A 23,104-nucleotide genomic window follows, 5' to 3' on the forward strand; every position below is an offset into this window, starting at 1 on the left:
ATCTGCTAGTGCGGAAAGTGTTGGCCACATCCGCCAACCATCTGGTACTCGCTATGGGGTCTCGCGCCCCATGATAGTCCGGAGCTCCACATGCCCTGAACTCCCTGAAAGTAAGGGTGCGCGACCCCATCATGGACGCCACCTCGGCACGGAAGGTGCCCAATCTCTCATCCATCAGCTCTAGAATCCCCTCCTTGATCGAACCGAAGATCACAGGAGTCTGCTCTATAATAATGCGCGTAATCTCCGAAGAAAGAAACTCTCGGGTTTGCTCATCCATGCGCTCATCCCCCGAGCCTGAACCTGATCCCTCCCCGGCACCTCCACTGCCGGCTGCTGGTCTCGAACGCAAAACCACCATTCTGAAACACATCACAACTACATCAGAAACTGAAATATCTCAAGGGATCATTGATACTACAACTAGCTCCCTGGTCTTGTCTCAGCCTTTCTTGATTCGAGTACGGATCCTCTGCTTTCAGTAGTACGGGCCCATACTACCTTCCACATCTATCCGTACTTTCTTCAAGAACTGCCTTGACTCCACCAAGTCACTTCTACTACTACTGATCTCTGCTACTCTCATCCTAGGCTTGCCCTAGGGAAACCTCAGACTCAACTCAACTAGTCCTCAGCTGCTGAAGGTCTCCTTATAATGCGAATTAGCCACCACCTGAACACCATCACATGTGACGAGGATCAGATAATCCTTCAAGTAAAAGACCCGTCCCTATAACGGTTGGACTCAAACAAGAGCTGCGCAATAGGGCCAGTTCCAGCACTCTGGGATTATTCAACCCTGATCACATGTGGTGTGACGTGTTCACCTAATGGCTAACTTCCATCACTCAGAACTCCCACAAAGCACGAAGCAAGCAGCATTCGGATAAAGGAAACATACTCAGGCAAAACTATTCTCATAACGAGAAACTGTACTAGCATACAATGCTAAGCTCATACTATCAGGCATAACCTAAACAGGCTATCCTACTGCTGTTTACTCCATACTAGCATGCAATACTCATAAAGCTGTAACACATAAAGCAGGCACATAAGGCATCCTCCTAGATCCTTAGTCCTATACCAGCATGTTGTTCTACTGAAATTGAAACTGAACAAATAACTTGTATGGGTAATTTGGGAGTACTTACTTGAGCTCGGCTGATCGCATGCACCACACCCTTATCTCGTTTAAAAATTTCTTTCCTTCTAAGTGCTTTCAAAATTCTTTTAGAAAACATTTTCCTTTAAAAAAAATCTTTTTATTTCCCCTTAGTTTGAGTTCAGATACACCCGGAAGTGTACCCGAATCCCTCAAACCAGGGCTCTGATACCAACTTGTAACGACTCAAAAATACGACCCAAAAATTTCATTTTTCAACATAACCAAAAACCATAATCTGAGTGTCATATCATAAATCCATACGTGATGTATCTCAAAATAATAATAAAACACTGTGCGGAAAACTGTATCATATCCATGTCATATAAAAACCAAGAACTAAATCAACTCCCAGGATAAAAGCTGAAGCTGTGGTGTGTGCGATGCCATCAACCCGAACTCTTCCCTCTGCTAGCGGAAGTACCTGGAACCAAAACTGAAACTGTAAGCACGAAGCTTAGTGAGCTCCCCCAAATTACCTTATACCATACAATAACATATCAAGCACATACTGGGGCCTTGCCCCCTCCATCGGACCGAAGTCCGAAGCTGACTGACTGGGACCTTGTCCCCTTCATCGGACCGAAGTCCGAAGCTAACATCAGACAGAAGTCCGAAGCTGACTGGGACCTTGTCCCCTACATCGAACCGAAGTTCGAAGCTGACATCGGACTGAAGTCCGAAGCTGACTGGGACCTTGTCCCCTACATCGAACCGAAGTCCGAAGCTGACATCGAACCGAAGTCCGAAGCTGACATCGGACCGAAGTCCGAAGCTGACTGATCATAGCATAAACATATCACTTAACATGAACACACATAATCCTGTCTGAGCCACGAAGGCATCAAACATGCTAACTACTGCATCAGATCAAAATCTGGATACTACTGCTAGCTAAACGGGCCGGCATTGTGGCCTTAGACCCGTTCCTACTGAAAGGAAACTCACCTCGTGAACTGGCTGCTGAGTGAATAGCTCTGAGGGCTAACTGCTGCTGCTCCGGTATCTCCCCGGCTACAAGTCCATAAACACGCTTAATTAAATACTAAACACTGCACTGGGTAAAATGACTCTTTTACCCTTGGTTAAAGTCAACTCTCGGTCAAAGTCAACCCACAGTTGACCTGACTCGCCGAGTTGGGCCGCCAACTCGCCGAGTCCTTATTCTCACTCCTCGACTCTACTTGCTGTTACTCGTCGAGTATGGCATCGACTCGACGAGTACTCTCCCGATCCAAGAACTCAGACAATCTTCATCCGACTCGCTGAGTCATATGAACAACTCGACGAGTTGTTCTTGAGCTTAAGGAGATTGCCTTGGACTCGCCGAGTTGTATGAACAACTCGCCGAGTCCCCCCATTACTGAGTCTACCCTCAAACTCGCTGAGTCCACTCCACTACTCACTGGTCCCACTCGACACCGCTCAAAAGGAAGAAAATCGGGGACTCGCGACTCGACTCGCCGAGTCACCGCCATGCAACTATTCTACACTCAATTTTGCTCGAATCCAATACATACAATTGATAGATCTGAGTCCAATAAGCTGATTTACCACGTAAAGTTTCCAACTTTACGTGTACAAACACATGAACAAGGGAATAAAGGCTAAAAGATGCCTAAAAGGGGTAGATCTAGGGTTAATATGCAAAATAGCTCCATAAAGGCAATAGATCTGGGCTCTACAACTCCTAAATGAACAGATCTAAGAATATCTCGGCATAATAGAGCTTCCATATCAACATAAGGCTTGAGAAAAGCACTAACAAGATCTAGAAAGGGTTTTAAAGCATAAAAGGGAAGGGAATCAGAAGAATACCTCAAAGAGCTCTTGCTTTCCCTTGAATCTCTGCTCTAAAATCCTTCTCCTTGCTCCTTTCTTCTTCTCCTTCTTCAAGCCTTCACAATTGCACACAAAATCGCTTAGAATCACTCAAGAACGAATTAGGGTTTTCTCAAAGCTTTTGAGGGTGAAGGAGGCGAGATTGGGGGCTATAAGGTGGCTTAAATAGTGGGCAACCCGGGGATTTAGGGTTTCTCCCAGACGGACAGACTCGCCGAGTCGCCAGCTAACACGTGCTCGAAATCCCGACCCTACTCGGCGAGTCAGGCTATGAACTCGCCGAGTCCCTCTTGCAAAACTTCAAAATAAAAACCAAGGAATTATCATACCGGAGACGGGTCGTTACAATTTATCTTAATCTTCTCGCTTCCTTGATACTTTTCCTTGAGAGTATTCCAGATTTCCTTAGCAGCTTTACAACCACGAATGTAGTTGTAAACAACAGGTGGAAAAGCACCTCTCAACTCTCTCATGCAACGCTTTTCGTTGTTCTTGAGTCTTGTTTGTTGATCTCCAACCGCAAAAGTAGTTCCAGATGTACCAATGTTTTGAACATTAGATGGAGGTTGAACTGTTCCATTGATGCAATTCCACAACTCTTCATCCAGACCATTCAAGTAGTCTTCCATACGATCAGCCCACTGATCATAGTATTCTGGATTCAACATTGGAATTTTGGTTGATGATCCTAGCAGATGAGAATATGAAGTCATTGTGTTCATGTTGAAGTTCACCATTGATGAATATACGAGAAAAATTCAGAAATCACAGAAAACTTGATGAATTTAAAATTTAATCAAACGAATTGATCAGAAACTTATAATCTATCACTCGATTATACAATTTGAATTCAGAATCTAATCAAATCTGTAGATTAGATGTGATTTTCAAAACCAAAAGCGTGGAAACTTTTAAGACAAAAGAAAATGACTCAAAATCAAATGATTCAGGATGAAAATCATATCAATGCAGTTTGATTCCTGCTCTGATACCAATTGTAGAAGAATTGTATTCGAGAAATTGATTAAGAACAAGATTAATCAATGTAATGAACTAAGAAAGTAAATAAGACTTTGAAGTTTTTGTTAATCTCAATAAGCTCGATTACAAACATAGACAACGAAATTGGAAAACTCGTCAATCTAAATCTAAGCTCAATCCCTATTTATAGGAACCAGAGAGTACAAAAACTACTAAGTCTAAAACCATTAATCTTCGTACAAAAGTGACTTAGTAAATATGTTACATACGAAATGACTAAACACCATTCGAATCTTTACAAGACTTCGACCCTTACAATATATATAATATTCAATAGATAAAAGATCACTCAAATAAGAACACCAACGAGTTTTAGAAGAGCATGTGTCATATATTATAGGAGAAAATGATGCACATTTTCTTTATGTCTGTAGTATTCTAAAAAAACAAACCGTACAGAAAATGTATGTCTGTCCGTAGAAAAAAGAGGTCATGAAGAGCTTTTAGAAAAAAAAAACTCCTTAGTGGCATTCAAACCACTTATTCAACATAGAAAAGAAATTGAATTACATATATAATACTTTATATAAACAAACATCACTAATCATTCAACCACTTACTCATACAAGGCTTAATAAGAAAAAAAGAGACAACCCCTTAACGTGGACGTAATGACTTAACAGGTTAAACAAAAAAACTGACTTAATTTATTAAGACACAACCCTTTATCCATTTGTCCATTCCCTCTTTTTTTTTTTTTTTCTTCTCTATGTTAAAATTGATGTATATTTTAAATTTTTTTAAAATGTAAAGGTAAAATGGTTATTTAGTCTCGTTTAAATGGTTTATTTTATAGAAAACAAACAAAAAACAATATGTAAATCTGAGGTCATATTGTCCTAACAACCTTTCTATATATAGGATCTGTTTTGAATTTTGTCAACCATGCATAAGAAAACATCATCAATCGACATGTACATATAGATATATCTTCTCTAATTGGAATACAATATAACATGAACATACTTTTAACAAAACTACATATAAAAGATTGCTTAAAAAGACTTTTTCTATAAGTCAAAGTTAAAGTGTTTTGATACAATAGATCATAATATTTCCAGCGGAAGCAGTTCAAAATTTTGTCACAATAGATGCACATGTTGCTACCAAAAAAGCAACCACTAGCACACGAGTAGACTCCCTAATGATTGTTGCATCTGATCCATCATTGTTTGTTGAAGGGACTGATTTTGAACCCCCTGCACATCGTTTCTCCATCAATCACATTTCAGACACATTTTATAAGAAATTGAATGGAAAACAAAGTTATTTCAAGAATTTCATACCCGAAGAAACATCAGGTTTCGTTGGTGTAGTTGTAGTAGTTGGAACACCAACATCAGGAATCGTTGGTGTAGAAGTACTACTTGGAGCACCAACAGGTGCTTCATTAGAAGAAGAATCTGATGGAGATTTACTTGTTGGAGAATCAGCCACTGATGATGTAGGTCCATTAGCAACACCTATACATACAAATAATAAGATATAGATAACCCATTATCGTTTTTGTTGGAGTCTATAATTTTTTTTTAAATTTATTCCATTAATTTTTATTTGTTGAATGGATCTATAGGAACAAAATCAGAAAATGATGTAGTATGTTTCTTTCTAGACTTAATAGATGATTTGAATGAGAATAAATAACTATTTTACCCGAACAACAAATTTCATAAAACTCATTGATTTTATCGTGAGAGAAGTTGAAAAGAAAGACAAGCAAGACAAAGATGGTATTAAGAGTAGTTTAGGAGTAGTGTAGATTTGTCATTCTAAAAAAAATAGACATAATTGTTAGTGAATGATTAATGGGAAGTTATAAAATTAGCAAAAAGGTTAGTGTCTTAATACATTAATCAATTTTTTAGCTTAATCCTTAAACATATATATTTGTTCAAATTAAATATTTAATTCATTAAACATGTTTAACGAAAAACAATCTCTCAATTTGCTTTCAGCGAGGAAATCAATTTTCTTTATAGTTATGATGGTGGACTAGTTTCATATGCAATTATTAGCAATTTTGATGTTACATGTGTGACATGACCTATTTTTTTTGAACGGCTAACACGTTTACTCATTATCCTACTTCTAAATCTATACTTTTTTGTCTCCGGCAAGACTTGAACTTTAACCTTTGGTTCAAGGACACCTTTCTGTCTATTTCTGATACCGCTAAGCTATAAACCCTTTGGTAACCCTTTACTATATTATCCATTATAAATGTTTAAATAAACGAAATGAAATTAAGAAATTAAACATTACCATTGCACTTGCTAACCGGGGGAGTTTGTACATTACAAGCACTGGGAAGCGATAGAGCCAGTGTTTGGTTTATCGATATCCCAAGATTAGGCCCACTGCCATTTAGTAGCGAGCACAAACATTGTGGTTGACCCTGAACTACATTAGATAGCTGTGAGCAACATGAAGCAGATGGAATCGATGCATTTCCTGATACAAAGGTTAGGCATGGGGCTAAGCCAATAAGTGCAGTGGTGCAGCCGGATTGAGCCATGGTCTCACCGGATAACATGAACACTAGGATCAAGATTAGACCCATGGTAGTCCCTTTTTGTGACAAGGACATAGCTGCAATAAGGGTTGCCAAATGTGTTTTGGTTTTGAATGCTTTCTTAATTGAAATCAAGAAACGCATTTATAGGAGATTTTGGTGACCAACTTTTTCCTAAACAATCTAATAATTGCATCTGCTTTTATGAAATTTCAAGCTGAATGATATATACTTATATCTAATAGGATATACAAAACCTTTCTAAAATTAAAATGTTACAACAATTCATGGGATGTTCTGAAAACGTACGTACCAAAAAATTTAGAGGTTGAATTGAGCAAAATATACCAACAACATTGCCTGCTTCATAATTTTTTTCCGTCATTGTAGATGTTTAACGAATGAGCAAATATATTACTAAAATCTTTATTATATCAAACATTATAGTTTTCCACACATAAATGGCATATACATATATAGGGTTAAAGGATTTATTTCACAACTAAAAATGGTACTCATTATCTCGAAATAATTAGATATATTTTGTCCAAGTCAATTTACGTATTTGTCCGTGATGATGAATAATTAATCTATCTATAATCTACTACTTAAGAGATTGCGATGGTTCTATATCAAAAGGAAGGTGGTGACCAACTTAGGTGTACCTAAGCTGGGTCTAATATAGAAATTTGATGTTTTTTTTTTTTTTTTTGGGGGAATGATTAGAATCCAGATCACCAATTGGTTTGTAACGTACACGTTTAAAATCCAAATTTATGAGTGCTTTAGTTTAAGGTTTTAAGATTAATTAAATAATGAAGTGAAAGTAAACTAATATACTTGGATGCAAGTATGAAAGGTCTTTGACCTGACGGTAAGAAGTGATCCTTTCAAATGAGAGGTCATGAGTTCAAGTGTTTTTCACATCTATTATGTGCTAAATAAATTTAGTATTAATTATATGTTTTTCACATCTAGATGCAAATTTATTCTGAATGAATGTTATTGCTGACATTAACGACGAATTTAATTAGTTTCCATAAAAAGAGAATTATAATTATGGATATCATTTAATATACATATAATTATGAAAATCATTTAATATCTATAATTATTTAATTTACTAAATTTCTATTGGTGCATTCTAGCACACAATAAATGTAAAAAACAAAATAACCTAGCCCTATATATATATATATATATATATATATATATATATATATATATATATATATATAGAGAGAGAGAGAGAGAGAGAGAGAGAGAGAGAGAAAGAGAGAGAGAGAGATAGGTTCAAATATTTTTAGCAAATATTGTGTGCCTAAATGCACCAATCAAAAATTAGCAAATAATTAATTAATTAATTAATTAAATAAGGGTAAATTAGTAATATTACATATATGTATTAATGAATATCCAAAATTAACAACTGATATCCCTTTATTTAAGGGATCAATTTTTATTTACCTATTAAAACCCTACACCACAAGAAGCTAGGATCCTACGCTCTCATCAGACTCCCACAATGTCTCTTTCACCACCACACAATTCTCCAATCCTAATCTTAAATCCTACAAACTAAACAATCGAAGAACCCTAACTGTATCCGCACTAGGAGCCGACACATTTGAGGGAACAACACTGGCAATCATCGGAGGCGACTCGGTCGCAGCAATCGCCGCCGTGATTTCACTCGCAGAACCCGAGAAGCGCCGGCAGTTGCAGGCGGAGGAGGTTGGCGGTCAGGTTCACGTTTCAGGTTCACTTTTCCTAATTTACACTCTTCTTTATCTCAATTAGGTCTTACAATTTTGATGTTTCGATTGAATTTTGTACTCATTAACTTTCGATTGAATTTGGGAGATACAGTGATCTGTTAGGCGCTGGTGCAGTGAAGAAGGTGTACAAGGGATTTGATCAAGAAGAAGGAAGGGATGTAGCATGGAACCAAGTAAAACTAAGAAGCTTCGGTGGAGATCCATCTGTTCTCAAGAGACTCTTTTCAGAAATCGAACTGTTATAGACATTAGAGAATGAAAACATCATTGTTCTTTACAGTTTATGGAGGGATACTAAAAACAACACCTTGAACTTCATCACAGAGGTATGTGCTTCAGGTAATTTAAGGGATTACAGGAAGAAACGCAGACGGGTTTCATTGAAGGCATTGAAGAATTGGTCAAGACAGATTTTGAGAGTGAAATATGAAATGAGAACTTTATCTCAGGTGTGTGTGTGTGTGTGTGTGTTTCAACTGATCAAAAATTTCTTTTTTCCACCATTAACATATGCGGTTAACAGTGTCTGTCTCCTTTGCAGCTACATGTTTCAATGGGTCACAGTTTCGTCCATTGATACCCTTGTTAGAAGCCATGCCAAAGGAACTTGGTGCTAGCCTGCATGATATGCTAAATTTGAACACATGTAATTTCTTGAAACAACATTCTGTCATGGCCTCCATGTGTTCGATAAAATGCCTCAATGAAAAAATAGTTAAAAATCATTAAGGTTTTTACTTCACTTTGTTCCTTATTCTTTTCAGAACTATATAACTCAATTTAGATTGGGTTGGATGCCATTTTCATAACAATAGGTTGATGCTAGTTCCTTATTCTGTCAGAATTTGCAGTTAAATACATTGAGCATATCGAGAAGAAACACATGGAACCCGAAGAATGTTAGTTCCTTATTCTGTCAGAATAGGTTGATGCTAGTTCCTTATTTTGTTTGTTGGGTATATTCTTGATAATACAAATTCTTAAAGAATATTCTTGCAGAATAGTTTATTTTGTAAGAATATTATTTGTTGTATTCTGATAGAATTGTAGTTAATTATTTGTATGTTTAATCTGCAGGTTTTACAAGTGTATCACTACAAATTACTTGGCAATGAATTTCTGGTAGAAAAGGCTTCAAGAATGGCTTAAAGACCTGATGGGAAAGGGTTGAAGAATGAATTAAAGAATGATCACACTCATTTTTTAAGAATGTTGTTATTTTTTAAGAATTATACTTGTTTATTCTTTCAAAATGTTTATTATTATTCAATGAATCTGTTAGGGTGCAAAGTCACTCTTGGATGTAGTGTTTTAGGCTTACTCTCTTGTATGTGTAAATGGGTTGAGTCTTTCCTATAAATAGGAAGTGAGTGACTCCCATTATAAAAAGAACCATTTTGGAGTGTTAGACTAGAGAGAGAAATTTTGTACAAACCCATTTGTATATTCTTTCTAGATCGAATATGAGCTTACACAGATTTATTTACTCCTTGTGTTCTTGATTTTACATGATGATTCACTAGATCTTTTCTATTCCGCACATGCCATCATAATCAACACTACTACAATTGGTATCAGAGCGGGTGTTCTTGAATCTCATCAAGAATTGATCCTTGATGGCTATTTTGATTTGGTGATTCTTATTGTTCATTGATCTTCGTGTTTAGAGAGTGTTTTTGTATTCTAGAAGTCGAATTTTTCCTTGATTTGATCCATAATTCGACTTTCTCTCTCTAGAATACTTGTTTGTATCACTTTATCTCTCTAGAAAACCCATTCATAATCACTTTCTCTCTCTAGAAAATTTCAAGTTCTTGTAATCATGGAGAAATGGATGATACGTAGGAATGATTTTCAAAGTGAATGCTCATTTGAATATCTTCTTTATAGCTTAACTGTTGGATTGATAAGTGAATGTGATATTGTTGTAAATGGAGAAAAGAAGGAAGTTGGAGAATTAATTAGTTGTCCAATTTTTCGAACCAAACATTTGTTTAATCGTTTGATTACAACATATCAAAAGAGACGAAGAAATAGAAGAGATGGAGAAGTCATAAAAGGAATTTCTCGTGCCGAATGCAAATATGGAAGCAATAAACTTGAATGTTATGCAAATTGTCGTGAAGCTCGGGATGGTGTTCTTGATGATGACGATGTTCAAGAAAAAGGAGTTCAATGTGATGTTCTTGAAGTTCATGATAAGAAGATTCAAGTTGATTCTCAAGATGAAAAAGTTTTTTGCTCAATTAGAGTTCAAACCGATGATATTTTGTGTTCTTGTGATTCGTTTGAAGGAATGATTCCTTATCGGAAGCCAGTGATCCAAGAAAATCACAAATATCAAACTCCAAAAGATTTGATTCAAACTCAAAATGTTCATGTTGTTGAAAGTGGGTTTGTTCATGAAGTCAAGTCTTCAAGATGCAAAAAGATGAGAAAGAAAAAGAAGAAGAAGATGAATCAGAAGAATAAGCGGGTTTACTCACAAAAATCGTCATATGTTGTGAAGCCAAAATCCGCGAAGCAAATTTGGGTTCCAAAGCAACAATCTCCAAGTGATGAATTGAATTTGAAGTCAAAACCCAAAAGTGTTGGTGGTTCTTTTGAAGATGTTCTTGGATCGTTGAAGAACACGAAGAACGAGTTGTACATCTCGCATGGTGGGTGGTACAATGTTCGATTTGGAGATTTTCTCATTCCGACAAAAGAACCAAGATCTTCCAAATTTGATTCGTTCGTTGAAAATGGAACTCGATTCGTCAAAAAGGTAACTCAAATTCTCAAATGGATTCCAAAACGTCCATGATTTTGATTCGTATTTTACGTTTTTCATTTTTGATCGATTTGCCTCATTGGATCTAATCCGTTTCAACCTCATCGTTGATCCAATTATTCTTGTTAAGATCAAAATTCCAAAAATCAAAATCATATTTCAAAATTTTTTTCAAAAGTTTGAAGTCACTGTTCATGTCCGATTTAAGCCCAATATTCAATTCAGTACTTATTACTATTCGTGATCTGTTTGAGCCCAAATGCTAAATCACTTACTGTTCATCGATCATTTCTAAAGCCCAACTTATATGATCATTTACTGTTCATCCAATTAGAAGCCCAGTTAATTGAACTGTTACTATTCATATCGGATCATTGAGTCCAAATTCAAATTGCTTGTACACATTAAGCTAGATCCGATGAAATGCTACTTCATAATATCTTGATTCCTGAGTCGTTTGATCAAAATCGTTGTTGGTTCTTGAAGTCGTACAATTTCGTTGCATATGAAAAAGGATAATGCTGAGATTTCAAATCGATGAAGCATCAATGGTATACAAATCGAGTTTGTTGATTGAGTCTGTTCTTGAATCCATTATTCACATCTCTCGATTGATTTTTTTTTTTAAAAAATCGCATCTGCTCAAAAGCGTATCTTATCAAATCGATATTGAGAATTGGATTTTGATCGAAGCCTGTGATTTTGATTCTAATTTCGAAGGCTTGATTGTTGAGTAACGAAAGTTTGATTTTGAGAAATTGATTGGGGTGTCGATTTTCAAAGCCTGAGTTGATTGAAGTTCTAAGGTTCGATGGTCAGCGGTTTGATTGGAAACGAAATTGAATCGATGGTTGAAGGCTTTGAAATCGAACATATGTTCATTAACAGGGAAGATGATTTTGAAATCAAATGTTTGATGTTGATACTTTGAAATGAAACAAAAGGCTTTGAAATCGATTTCGTTCTTGGAAGTTAATCTCGATTGGTGATTGTTGATTTTAGAATCGACATATATTTGTTGATTTGCGAAGCCATTGAATTTGATTTTGAAATTGGCATAAACAGTCGACGTTTGAAGGGTACGCTCAGGAACTCGATGATGATGAACTGAAAAACGAACTGGAAGAACTTCAAGGAACGAATGAAAAACGAAGACAGCAAGAAAGAAAAATTTGATTTTGGAGATCTTGAGGTCAAGAACGAAGGGTCACTGTTCGTTTATTCTTGGGTTTGATTTGGGAAAAACGAAGAAATTGAATTAACGAAGATTTGTGAATCGATTTTCAGTGGTTGAATGATAGAATGCGAATACTGGGTTGTTAGATAAGGGGAATTGATTTAAGTTTGCTTTCGAAGGGTCTTCATGGTTTGATATTCGAATGATCAAAGGCATGTTTGTGATTTGGATTGGAAGTGTATTTTAATTGGGAAAAACGAAGGGTATAGGTTGAAGATTCGAAGAGTACATGCTTGGGAAGATCAGTAAGAAACGAAGGATCTACTGTAAAAATCGAAGGGTTGGTTTGGGTGAATTTACGAAGAGTGTTTGTTTTGATTAAGATACGAAGGGTCAATTAAAAAAAAAAAACTCTTCGTATGACAAATCTTCGTATGTTTTGAATCTTCGTGAATTGGGGTCTTCAAAAGAATTAAGCAAATGACAAAGTTTCGAAAACAGCCCCTGAACCTTCGATTTGTTGACACTTCGAAAATTAACACATGTTTCGAATGTTTGACACTTTTCGCCCAAATTCGAAATTTTTTGAAAGCTTCGAATTTTGTGGGCATGCTTCGTATGTTTGAGAAAAAGGGCAGAATTTTCGAAAATGGTCCCTAAGGCTTCGAATTTTTGGCAGTTTTCACCCAAATTCGAAAAAGGACTATTTTTTGCTGAAAATTGAAGATTGTGCATTTCTGGTCCCTGCAGTTTGTGCAAATTGATGCTTTCTACCCATATTTGAAAAAGGGGGAGAGTTTTGCATATTTGGCTGTTTTGGACGCAACGGGTCCCTGCAAGTTTCAGAAAGTGACAATTTCTACCCGGATTTTGAAAAATCTTGCAACTTTCACCCAAAAAGTCAAAATTTTTCATAGATTGAAAATTTTTTGTGGTTTTTTCGTGATTGTTTTTCCGTGCAAGATTTTTGGTGATTCATTTTTGGTACACATCAAGGGGGAGTATTGTGAAGACTATTCCTCGGGCGCTTCTCATCCTTAGTAGGTTTTATAATCATTTTTTTGATTATAAAAAGGGGGAGAATGATGGGTATTCGAAGCTTCTCGAGTTTGTCGAATATTCATTTGCGGATTTAAAGACCGGTGTTACTTCGAGGGGGAGTTTGGTCTTGATCGCGCTAGCTCGTTGGAGATTAAAGCCGGACATCCAATCCTAACTTTGAGGGGGAGAATGTTAGGGTGCAAAGTCACTCTTGGATGTAGTGTTTTAGGCTTACTCTCTTGTATGTGTAAATGGGTTGAGTCTTTCCTATAAATAGGAAGTGAGTGACTCCCATTATAAAAAGAACCATTTTGGAGTGTTAGACGAGAGAGAGAAATTTTGTACAAACCCATTTGTATATTCTTTCTAGATCTAATATGAGCTTACACAGATTTATTTACTCCTTGTGTTCTTGATTTTACATGATAATTCACTAGATCTTTTCTATTCCGCACATGCCATCATAATCAACACTACTACAGAATCACAATCATACAATGTAATTTTTTGATATATTATTAGTTCAAGAATCGATTTTGTGTATTCTTTCAGAATGTATTTTCTAGTTTATGTTTGGCATTCTGCCATTCTGACAGAATAAAATCGAAAAATACATTTACTAGTTTATGGTTGACATTCTATCATTCTGACAGAATAAAATCGGATTTTTAAATTTGAATTAATTTAAAATATTCAGATTTTTAAAAAATAAAGGAATTAATCATCCCTAAAAATCCGAAAATTTCCTTTTTTAATATAGGTTAATTGACTAAAATGCCCTTATGCTGAAATTTGTGTGATTATATGGTACATGTTATCCTATTCTACTACCATAGACCCTCAAATCATGACATTTGATTATATTCCATTCGATGGTCCAGATTTGTGCATTCTGGCACACAATAGTTAGTAAAAATAAAATAACCTAACCCTATATATATATATATATATATATATATATATATATATATATATATATATATATATGAGTATGATCAAATGAGAACACCTAAAAATTTGAGAACGCGAGAACAGATCTGGACCATGTAATTTTTAAGATGTGTGACTATAATTAATTGTTATTTTTCTAATTATTAATACATTTAAATTTTAATTTTTAAATTAAATAAAATTATAAAGGCTATTAAGGTAAATAAGCATTACCCTAATTTTGTAAACTCCTATAATTACTCTCTGCCTCTCTATGTTTTTACTTAATCTCTTAGAGCTTTAAATTGATGAAACAGAAGCAGCCTCCTTCAACTCGATCATCATCAGACCTTGCCGTGTGTAAATCAGTAGTCTTCTTCCCCAATTTTCCATAATAAACGAACACAACTCACTTCGATTGACCCAAAACTACTCGTGAAACATAACATGAGCTTTGAATCCAAAATGCAATTAACTCCGAGCAGACCTTCGTTCCGAGCACACAGTTACGAATGTCAGGCGATCAATATCTCATTCCGATTTTTAACCGACAAGAACCCCGATTCCGAGTACAATTGAAACATCGACTGTGAGATGGTTCGCTCTGAGTCAATAATTTCAGTGCGGATCAAAGTTAATCCCCGAATATGAAGCTTCGATGACTCAAGCACAACCTCACATCCACTCCGGCGCAACAAGGCAACGGCGACTGAGGTAAGTTTCGATTCCTTTGCCATTGTTTGAATGCGATGTCTTTGTTAATTTCTTGTCTGAAAATGATTTCATAGTTATGTAAAATCTGTTCTTTGCTGATTTCATACATAGTCGATGTATTTGTTGATTTCGAGTTTAGCAAGATGTATAATTTTGAGTCGAAATCAATTTTATGGTCGAACTTAATTTCGGGACTGGTAATTTTTATTAGGGTTTACTCGTATTGGGTAAATAAGTTATGGATGCACTATAAAAGATAAAATTTCATTTTGTTAATTGTTCATGATTGGAACTATGCTTTTTAGATATAGAGATCAAGAGGTAAGCTTTGAGTTTCAATCATTAATGATTATAACATTTCATTTATGATTATAACATTTGTTGTAGGTTTTGGATGCTCTGCAGAAGAGAAAAGCATTAATTTCACCAACAGAGAATGTTTGAAGAAATGGTAGCTTGATGTAAGCTTTGAGTTGCAATCATTAATAATTATAACATTTTATTAATGATTATAATATTTGATGTAGGTTTTGAATGCTCTACAGAAAAGAAAAGCACCAATTTCACCAACACACTAGTTTTGAAGAAAATGGAACTTGATGTTCAATTTTGTATTCTTGTATTCTGAATATCTAATTATCATATTGTAATTTCTTTTATGTTTTGAGTTATTCATTCATGATTAAATGTATAAAATAGGTATTTATACTATGTATTGTATTCATTTGTGATTACAACTATATGAGATTTATTTTAGAAACCGTTCTTATTCATTTACAATTACAAATATATTGATTTTTTTTAATTTTTATATTATATTTTATTAAATTACGATTATGATTGTATTAATTAAAAACTTTATCATTTTATATTTATGAAGAAAAATGTGTGTTAATGTATGAATACATGGTTATTAATCATTAACTACAATATTAACAAAAAATTAATAAAAATTATTTTTGTCATATATTAATAAAAAAATATAGTAAAAATTGGTTAATCTATTATTTTAAGTAACTGTAATTAATATTGCTAAAATTTAGGAGATTAAGATTTATTATAATTTAAATTAAATACGCAGTTACTAATATACCCTTGTAAAATGATTGGTCCATAATTGTTCTCGCGTTTTCAACCTTTTAGGTGTTCTCATTTGATCATTTCTCTCTCTCTCTCTCTTTATATATATATATATATATATATATATATATATATATATATATATATATAGTTAGGTTCAAATGTTTTCACTATCTATTGTGTGCATGTATGATTGATTCTGGACCAATCATTTTAGTTATTTTAAGAAAGTAATTAATGCATATTAAATGCTGAAGATGTAATTAATACCCATTATATCTTCAACATGTAATATGCATTAATTACTTTCTTAAAATAACTAAAATGATTGGTCCAGAATCAATCATACATGCACACAATAGATAGTAAAAACAAAATAACCTAACGATATATATATATATATATATATATATATATATATATATATATATATATATATATATATATATATATATATATATATATATATATATATATATATATATATATATATATAACACTAACAAACTTAATGACCCTAAGCAATTAATGGCCTTGGGCCATGGCCCAATTTGCCGCTATAGGGATGTAGGGTTGGGTTTGAATATTAATATATTAAAAATCAACCTAAGATATTAATTGTACTTTCTAAACCTACAAAAAGGCGAGTTTCAATTTTTCTATTCAAAGCACACATTTTTGCTTAACAACCTAATATTTCTTATATACTCATTAAAAGTAGCTAATAGAAAACAAAAAAGAAATTACATTTTTTGATTCATTATATTAGTTTCCATCATATTTCAGTGCACACAGTAAATAAAATCATATCTTGGCATGTGTTACATAACAAATAATACCCTGCAAACTTGTGTGATACAATCTTACGGTTGATTACTTTTTAACAAAATAAAATGAGATGTTTATATAATAACTAAGCGAATGCCCGCACGTTGCACAGTGAGATAATTATGTAGTTTAATATGGTTATATATGGTTTAATGTATTGTGAATAAGCCGTACATAATAAAACTTGTATGCGATTAAATAACATGTATATTTTTTGATTTACAGATTTTTTATCATAATAAATAATGAAATTTTTTCACTATTAATTTAAAATTTTAAATGTAATTTTTATGTACACATTAGTATCTAATGTAATTAGTTGATGATTGATTAGATATGGATTCTCATTTGTGGTCGTCTGTTTATGTTGAACCTCATAAAAATACATATTTAACAACTTTTGTTAGTTTTACTATTGAATAGAAAATGGTGTCGTAAAATATAAAAAATCTCATTCTCAATTTATTTTAAGATAGTGACATATTTTAAGTTTATATAAAAAATCATATTCTATAACTAATGAAAAGAAAAAACGGAGCCAAAATTTTTAACCATAATAAAGTTAATTCCAATTAAAAAGTGTTCAGTGGAAGATAATATCATTCAATAAACATCATAAGATATTACGTTATATTCAAATTACTAACATTATTTTTGTAAGAGTCATTCAAAATATATGAGACTATAGTGCCTAATACAACAATATAATAACCAAATGACCTTAACATATTTTAAATGAAATATAATTATAAGATATTATCTATGCAACTAAATTTCTGCACAACATGTGGGATTCGTCTACTATATGGTATTCTTCTAATATATTATATTTTAGTATAAACATTATATTTAGAAAACCACTTTGGGTTATATTGTGGTTTATAACATTAAATTTGTGATGGACTGTATTTGACACACATTTGTGTATTTATATCTATATTATATATTTAAAACAAATCTTATATAAACATCCAACCTAAATATTCATCTTCAAGTTTTCTTTATTCGCCACGTAAACAAATTTTTGTTATAAAGTCAAAAATCGAATAAAAGACACTTAATTGTATGATCATGATATATTGTATTTTGATTGAAGCTTGTACAAAACATGCATGAGCATATATTATTAATTTATCTCTTGTTTTGGGTAATTCGAATAAGATAGCTTCAAATCCAACGTATCAAACGGATTACCCATTTACTAAAGTCTAAAACCAAAAAACTCAAACAGTTTATAATACCATACAAATGCATGAGGTTTTAGCAAATTATTATCTCATATGAATTACCATTGATTATGTGTGATTAATTATTAAGAAAGTGAAAAGGTTTGGGGGTTTCAAATGCATGAGGTTTTAGCAAATTGTTGTGGGGGGTTTCAAATACATGACAATCAAGGGAAAATGCAAATTTTATAAGTATGTAAGAAGGTTAATGACTTTATACAACGACTGCTGCCATCACTTACCATTTATACATAAAGTCCAAAGATGTTTAATGACATTTAATAGTCTACTAAGCATATTTCTATTTTGTTTCCCTCAAGTCTCTCCTCATGATTTTAACTCGATTGACTAGTGGACTATTAATATGACATGCGAATGCCAATGACAGAAAGTCTACATGCAATTTTAAATGATTTTTTTTTGTTAAGAGTTAAATTTATTTTAAAATATATTTTATTCCTTTATTTTTTTTTCTTAAATATGTTCTACGAAACAACCACAATTGATTGCAACCTCCAACAAGGAACACAAAACCAATATAAGACGTCCTATAGGAGGAGGAAATCATGGTAGATATGTGAACACAGTGAAGACGTTGAGGGGAAAAGAAGGTGAAGATGAATGATGGAAAATAGATTGTATGGGAAGATGTGTGAAGGAAGGATGCAGATGTGAGAGGTTTCCCACTAGATGGTAAAATACGATAGATGATTATAGAACTAAAAGTGAACTACAACCCCACCAATAAAGACATCAAATGTATAATAGAAAATAAGTTCACAAACAAATATATATATATATATATATATATATATATATATATATATATATATATATATATATATATATATATATATATATATATATATAACAAACAATAGAAATATGTATAATCAAATATAATGAACAAGAAACATACCTGAATTCCAATTACATAAATGAACTGAGAGACACTTGCAAGTTGCAAACAATATGCAGTGTCTTAATGAAGCGATTGCGAAAGGCAGCTTTCTAAGTTCCAAGCCAGATCTGGGTCCTGATTGCGAAAAGGCTTATGGATGCGAAAGCATTGTTAAATGCGAATAGACCGATGAGCGTGAAAATGGAATCAAATGTGAAAAGGAAGCACGATGTGATTGGGTGCGACTGGATGTGATCGATCGCAATCCATCACAGTCTAGAGTCCTTGGATGCGAACGAGAACCATTTTGGAATGTGACTAGATGTGAATCTCGGAACCTTGGTTGTGAATCTCGGAGTACTGTCAAATGCGAACTTTGGAGTGTAGTGATTGCGAACAACCTTGGAATTGCATTGAACTACTTGGGTGCGATGTTGTTGGATGCAAGTTACTTGGGATCAATTCCAAAATTAGATGGATTTGAATGGTTAATCGCATTGAGGATATTCTAGATTCTATTTGATTTTAATATTTTATTAGACTTCCTTTTTATTAATTAGTTTCATTTTTTTGTAATAGCTTGTAAGGTAATAAATAGCCACTTTAAGCATTGTAATTGATGAATGAAATGAACCGAAGAACATTGTTTTTTTGAGTAGCGTACTTGCCTTTTTGTCAATTCTAAGACGCGTATTCTTGTTTGATACAAATTCAACTCAATAGGTCTTGATTTGTTTTCATCGATACTCAATCTATAGGTGTTAAATTATTTATCACATCTATCCTTGTTCTTATTTTCTTATCTTGTTTGTTATTTTCCTATGCATTCATTAGAAAATCCAAAAAAAAGTTACCCCCTCCGTTCATGCATCACTTAATACCAAAATCTTGTGCATATTAGTCTCTTTAAGGGATTCAACTATCAATCTAAGAGTTTAATAAGTTAAACACATTAATTAACATATAAAAACTTTAAATTAATATATAAGAGATAATTATATATACTACCACATGATTTCATTTCTAAACTACTTAGTTCAGGTTTTCATGAACTTTTTGTAATGATTTTCCCAAATGACAACTCAACTATAAATACTAAAATATAATATTTGGATAACTAAACATGAGAAATGCAAGAACCAATCTCGGTCCTATGAATATTTGAGATGGTATAAACGAAATATGGTTATTATATTTTTTAAATATTCCTTTAATTAGATTATACTAATAGAAAATTATGTAGCCATTGTTTTCTAAAAAAACTAGATATCGATAGTAAACCAAGTTATTTTATACAAAGATGCTAAAATAACAAAAAAAACTAATTGGTCTAACATTTATCGAGTAAGAAATTGCATGGCAAATCCGTTCAAAATGACAAAACCATTAGAAACTACAATCACACATGGCAACAAAAGCAATATGCTTAATCAAATGCAACACAACCAAGAATAGTTCTATTAAGTTCACAAGAATTCTTATAATTTCCTAACAAATAAAAGAACGAAAAGCACAAGGTAACTTGGTGCTCCAAATTTGCTTCCATTTGAGGTGTTGTTATTTGTTGATGGCGTTGATTTTGATCCAGATCCTGATGCTACATATGCAATATCATAATCATTATAAAAAATTAAAACCCTTCAAGTTCAAAATCATGGATGGTTTATCACGTTACCTGAAGGGACACTTGGTGTAAATGATGCAGTAGGAGCTTCAGGTGTTTCCACTGATGGCTCTGTTGGTGAGGCTATGGGGGAAGTTGTTGAACTTGTAGGTCCACTAGCGGGTCCATTAGCAATGGCTGTTAATATATTTTCAAATTAATAATTATTGAAATATTTAATTTTGATAAGCATGTTTAAAAAAAGCAAAAAAGAATAAAAAAAGGAGAATAAAATCATACCATTGCATAAGTTAAGTGGAGGTGTTTGAACTTTACATGCACCAGGAAGGCTTATCGCAAGAGTTTGATTGATAGTAACACCGATGTTGGGGCCATTGCCATTGAGCAACGAGCAAAGACAACGTGGTTGTGACTGCACCACAGTCGAGAGTTGTGAGCAACATGAAGGTGAAGGGGTAGACGAGTTGCCTGTGACATAGTTTAGGCATGAAGCCAAACCCATGAGTGTGTTGGTGCAAGTGCTCGATTGAGCATGGGCACCACCCCAGACCATAACCATGAGGACTAGGGCTATACTCATGACTTCTTGTCCTTTTAAAGCCATTGGCTAGGTAAGATTGGTTTTGCAATGACACAATGAGACTAAAAGTGTATTTGTGATCTAGTGTTATTGATGGCTTTCAATTTTGTATGTTTGATGAAATGTATTTATAAGGAGAAGCTTTGGAGCTTAGGAAATGATTGGGATTTGATTTGATTATAATATATAGTTTGGGTAGCCAAATTTACCAATTGTTTTTGGCTTTAATATTTAGATATTTGAGTTGGAAGAATTCTCCTCCTTAGTATATATATTCAAAACTCATAATCTAATTAAGACATTGACGTGTGAAATAAAGAAATGCATGAAGTAATTAAATAAGGATAAGGTGAACAAATATAGGTGTAGCAGTTGTGATTGACACCATCGGTGCATATGTGTAAGGTTGGTTCGATTCCAAAATCATATGTCCGAATTACTTCGTATAGATGTTATTGGATATTATAGCTAGGCTGAATGCTTATACTTCGGATTGTCGACTTATGTACAAAATTTTTTAAAAGTTTCATCATATTATCATTTTAACACTTTAATAATTTGATTAATTTTCAATAGTATTTAAATTATTAAGTTTTTTATCGTTTAAAAACACAAAAATTCTGGTTATGTGGTTTTAATGAAAACACAAACATACATATATTTTAACATTTTATCGATTTAGTAAATGAACTAACCTCTTCTTCTTCTCTATTTTTTTAAAACCTTTTTAAAAGATTTAGCCATGAAACTATTTTTATAACAATCATGAAAATAATCAAAGGATAATGACTTAAAAATATAATATAATTTTCGATTTGTATATATTTGTTGAGTTTTTTTTTCTCCGTCCACATTTACCCTTCAAACTTGTTTAAATTGTACACATTCCTTCTTTTTAACCAACTATTCCAGGTAAGTCGGAAAAAATAACTTAATAAGGTAATATATTTCTTATTTTGTACACATTTAGTCCTTATATTATTTTAGTTGCAAAAAACTCATTGTTGTTTTTGTACACAATCAATATTTATGATCGGATTTTCAGGTTTTGCTTACATCCTACATGAGACAATCATTAATGAGGTGTTCAAGACTGTTGATATTTATGGTCATCGTGGCCTTGACGTTTGGTTTCTTAGGTATTGTATTTTGGTTTAGGTCTTGTTTTCTAAACATCGTAACGTTTTTATATGATCTCAGATTTTAACGATTTTTATATCCACACGTTCGTATTTGAGTCTACTATAACTTTCGTTTAGATTGCTCCCATTAAAAAATAATATAATTTTACTTATGATTTTTATATCCACGTATTCTTCATGAATGTATGTATGAATGTTTTTTTATTAGCAGTCCAACGAATCATGAATAACATGTGGATATAAAGATCGTAAGAAAAAATATTACTTTAGATTACTCCGGTTATTATCATTAAAAAATATATATTTTTACTTATGATTTTATAAATAAACGTTCATACATACATTCATAAAAAATGTATGGATATAAAAATTGTCAGCAAAATATATTACTTTTTAATGAGAGCAATTTAAACGAAAATTATAATAGACTCAAATACGAATATATGAATATAAAGATGTAACACCCGTAGATCCGGGCTAGTCAATTTAGAGACGATAAACATCAAAAGTTACTTTTTGATAAAAGATTATTTAGAATGCATAATCTTAACTAAGTTGTAGTGGCCGTGACAAGGATTCCGGATATATAAAGAATGCCGAAATCCGAGTTATAACAAAGAAGTTATGACCAGTCGAAGTTTCGCGACAAAACCGGCACGACGCAGCGCGACGTAAATAGTGAATTTACGATAGAGCGATAATTAGCCTTGGTGATCTAAACGAAAGTCGTAGAATACGTTAAACTGAGAGCTG

At 33.2% G+C, this 23,104-nt stretch overlaps 2 protein-coding genes across 3 annotated transcripts; both read right to left on the minus strand.

Moving 5' to 3' along the window:
* Positions 1-4,879: 4,879 nt before the first annotated feature.
* On the minus strand, positions 4,880-6,663 carry LOC145068437 (non-specific lipid transfer protein GPI-anchored 15-like). The gene is made up of 3 exons (XM_079015402.1): positions 6,308-6,663; positions 5,332-5,508; positions 4,880-5,244 (listed from the first exon to the last, which is right to left on the minus strand). The coding sequence occupies exons 1-3, from the start codon at positions 6,630-6,632 to the stop codon at positions 5,117-5,119; spliced, it is 630 nt and encodes a 209-aa protein (XP_078871528.1). The 5' UTR covers positions 6,633-6,663; the 3' UTR covers positions 4,880-5,116.
* Positions 6,664-20,341: 13,678 nt separating this feature from the next.
* Positions 20,342-21,299, minus strand: LOC145069126 (non-specific lipid transfer protein GPI-anchored 15-like). Of its 2 annotated transcripts, none has more exons than XM_079016098.1 (3): positions 20,909-21,299; positions 20,681-20,806; positions 20,342-20,596 (listed from the first exon to the last, which is right to left on the minus strand). In XM_079016098.1, exons 1-3 carry the CDS (start codon positions 21,231-21,233, stop codon positions 20,484-20,486), a joined length of 564 nt encoding a protein of 187 aa, XP_078872224.1. In that variant the 5' UTR covers positions 21,234-21,299; the 3' UTR covers positions 20,342-20,483. The 2 variants fall into 2 exon arrangements, with proteins under 2 accessions (XP_078872224.1, XP_078872223.1); XM_079016097.1 differs by having other exon boundaries at positions 20,342-20,602.
* Positions 21,300-23,104: the final 1,805 nt, after the last annotated feature.

Source organism: Lactuca serriola, chromosome 8, assembly GCF_051521515.1.
Source record: "Lactuca serriola cultivar US96UC23 chromosome 8, Lser_US96UC23_V15, whole genome shotgun sequence".
Lineage (NCBI taxonomy): Eukaryota > Viridiplantae > Streptophyta > Magnoliopsida > Asterales > Asteraceae > Lactuca > Lactuca serriola.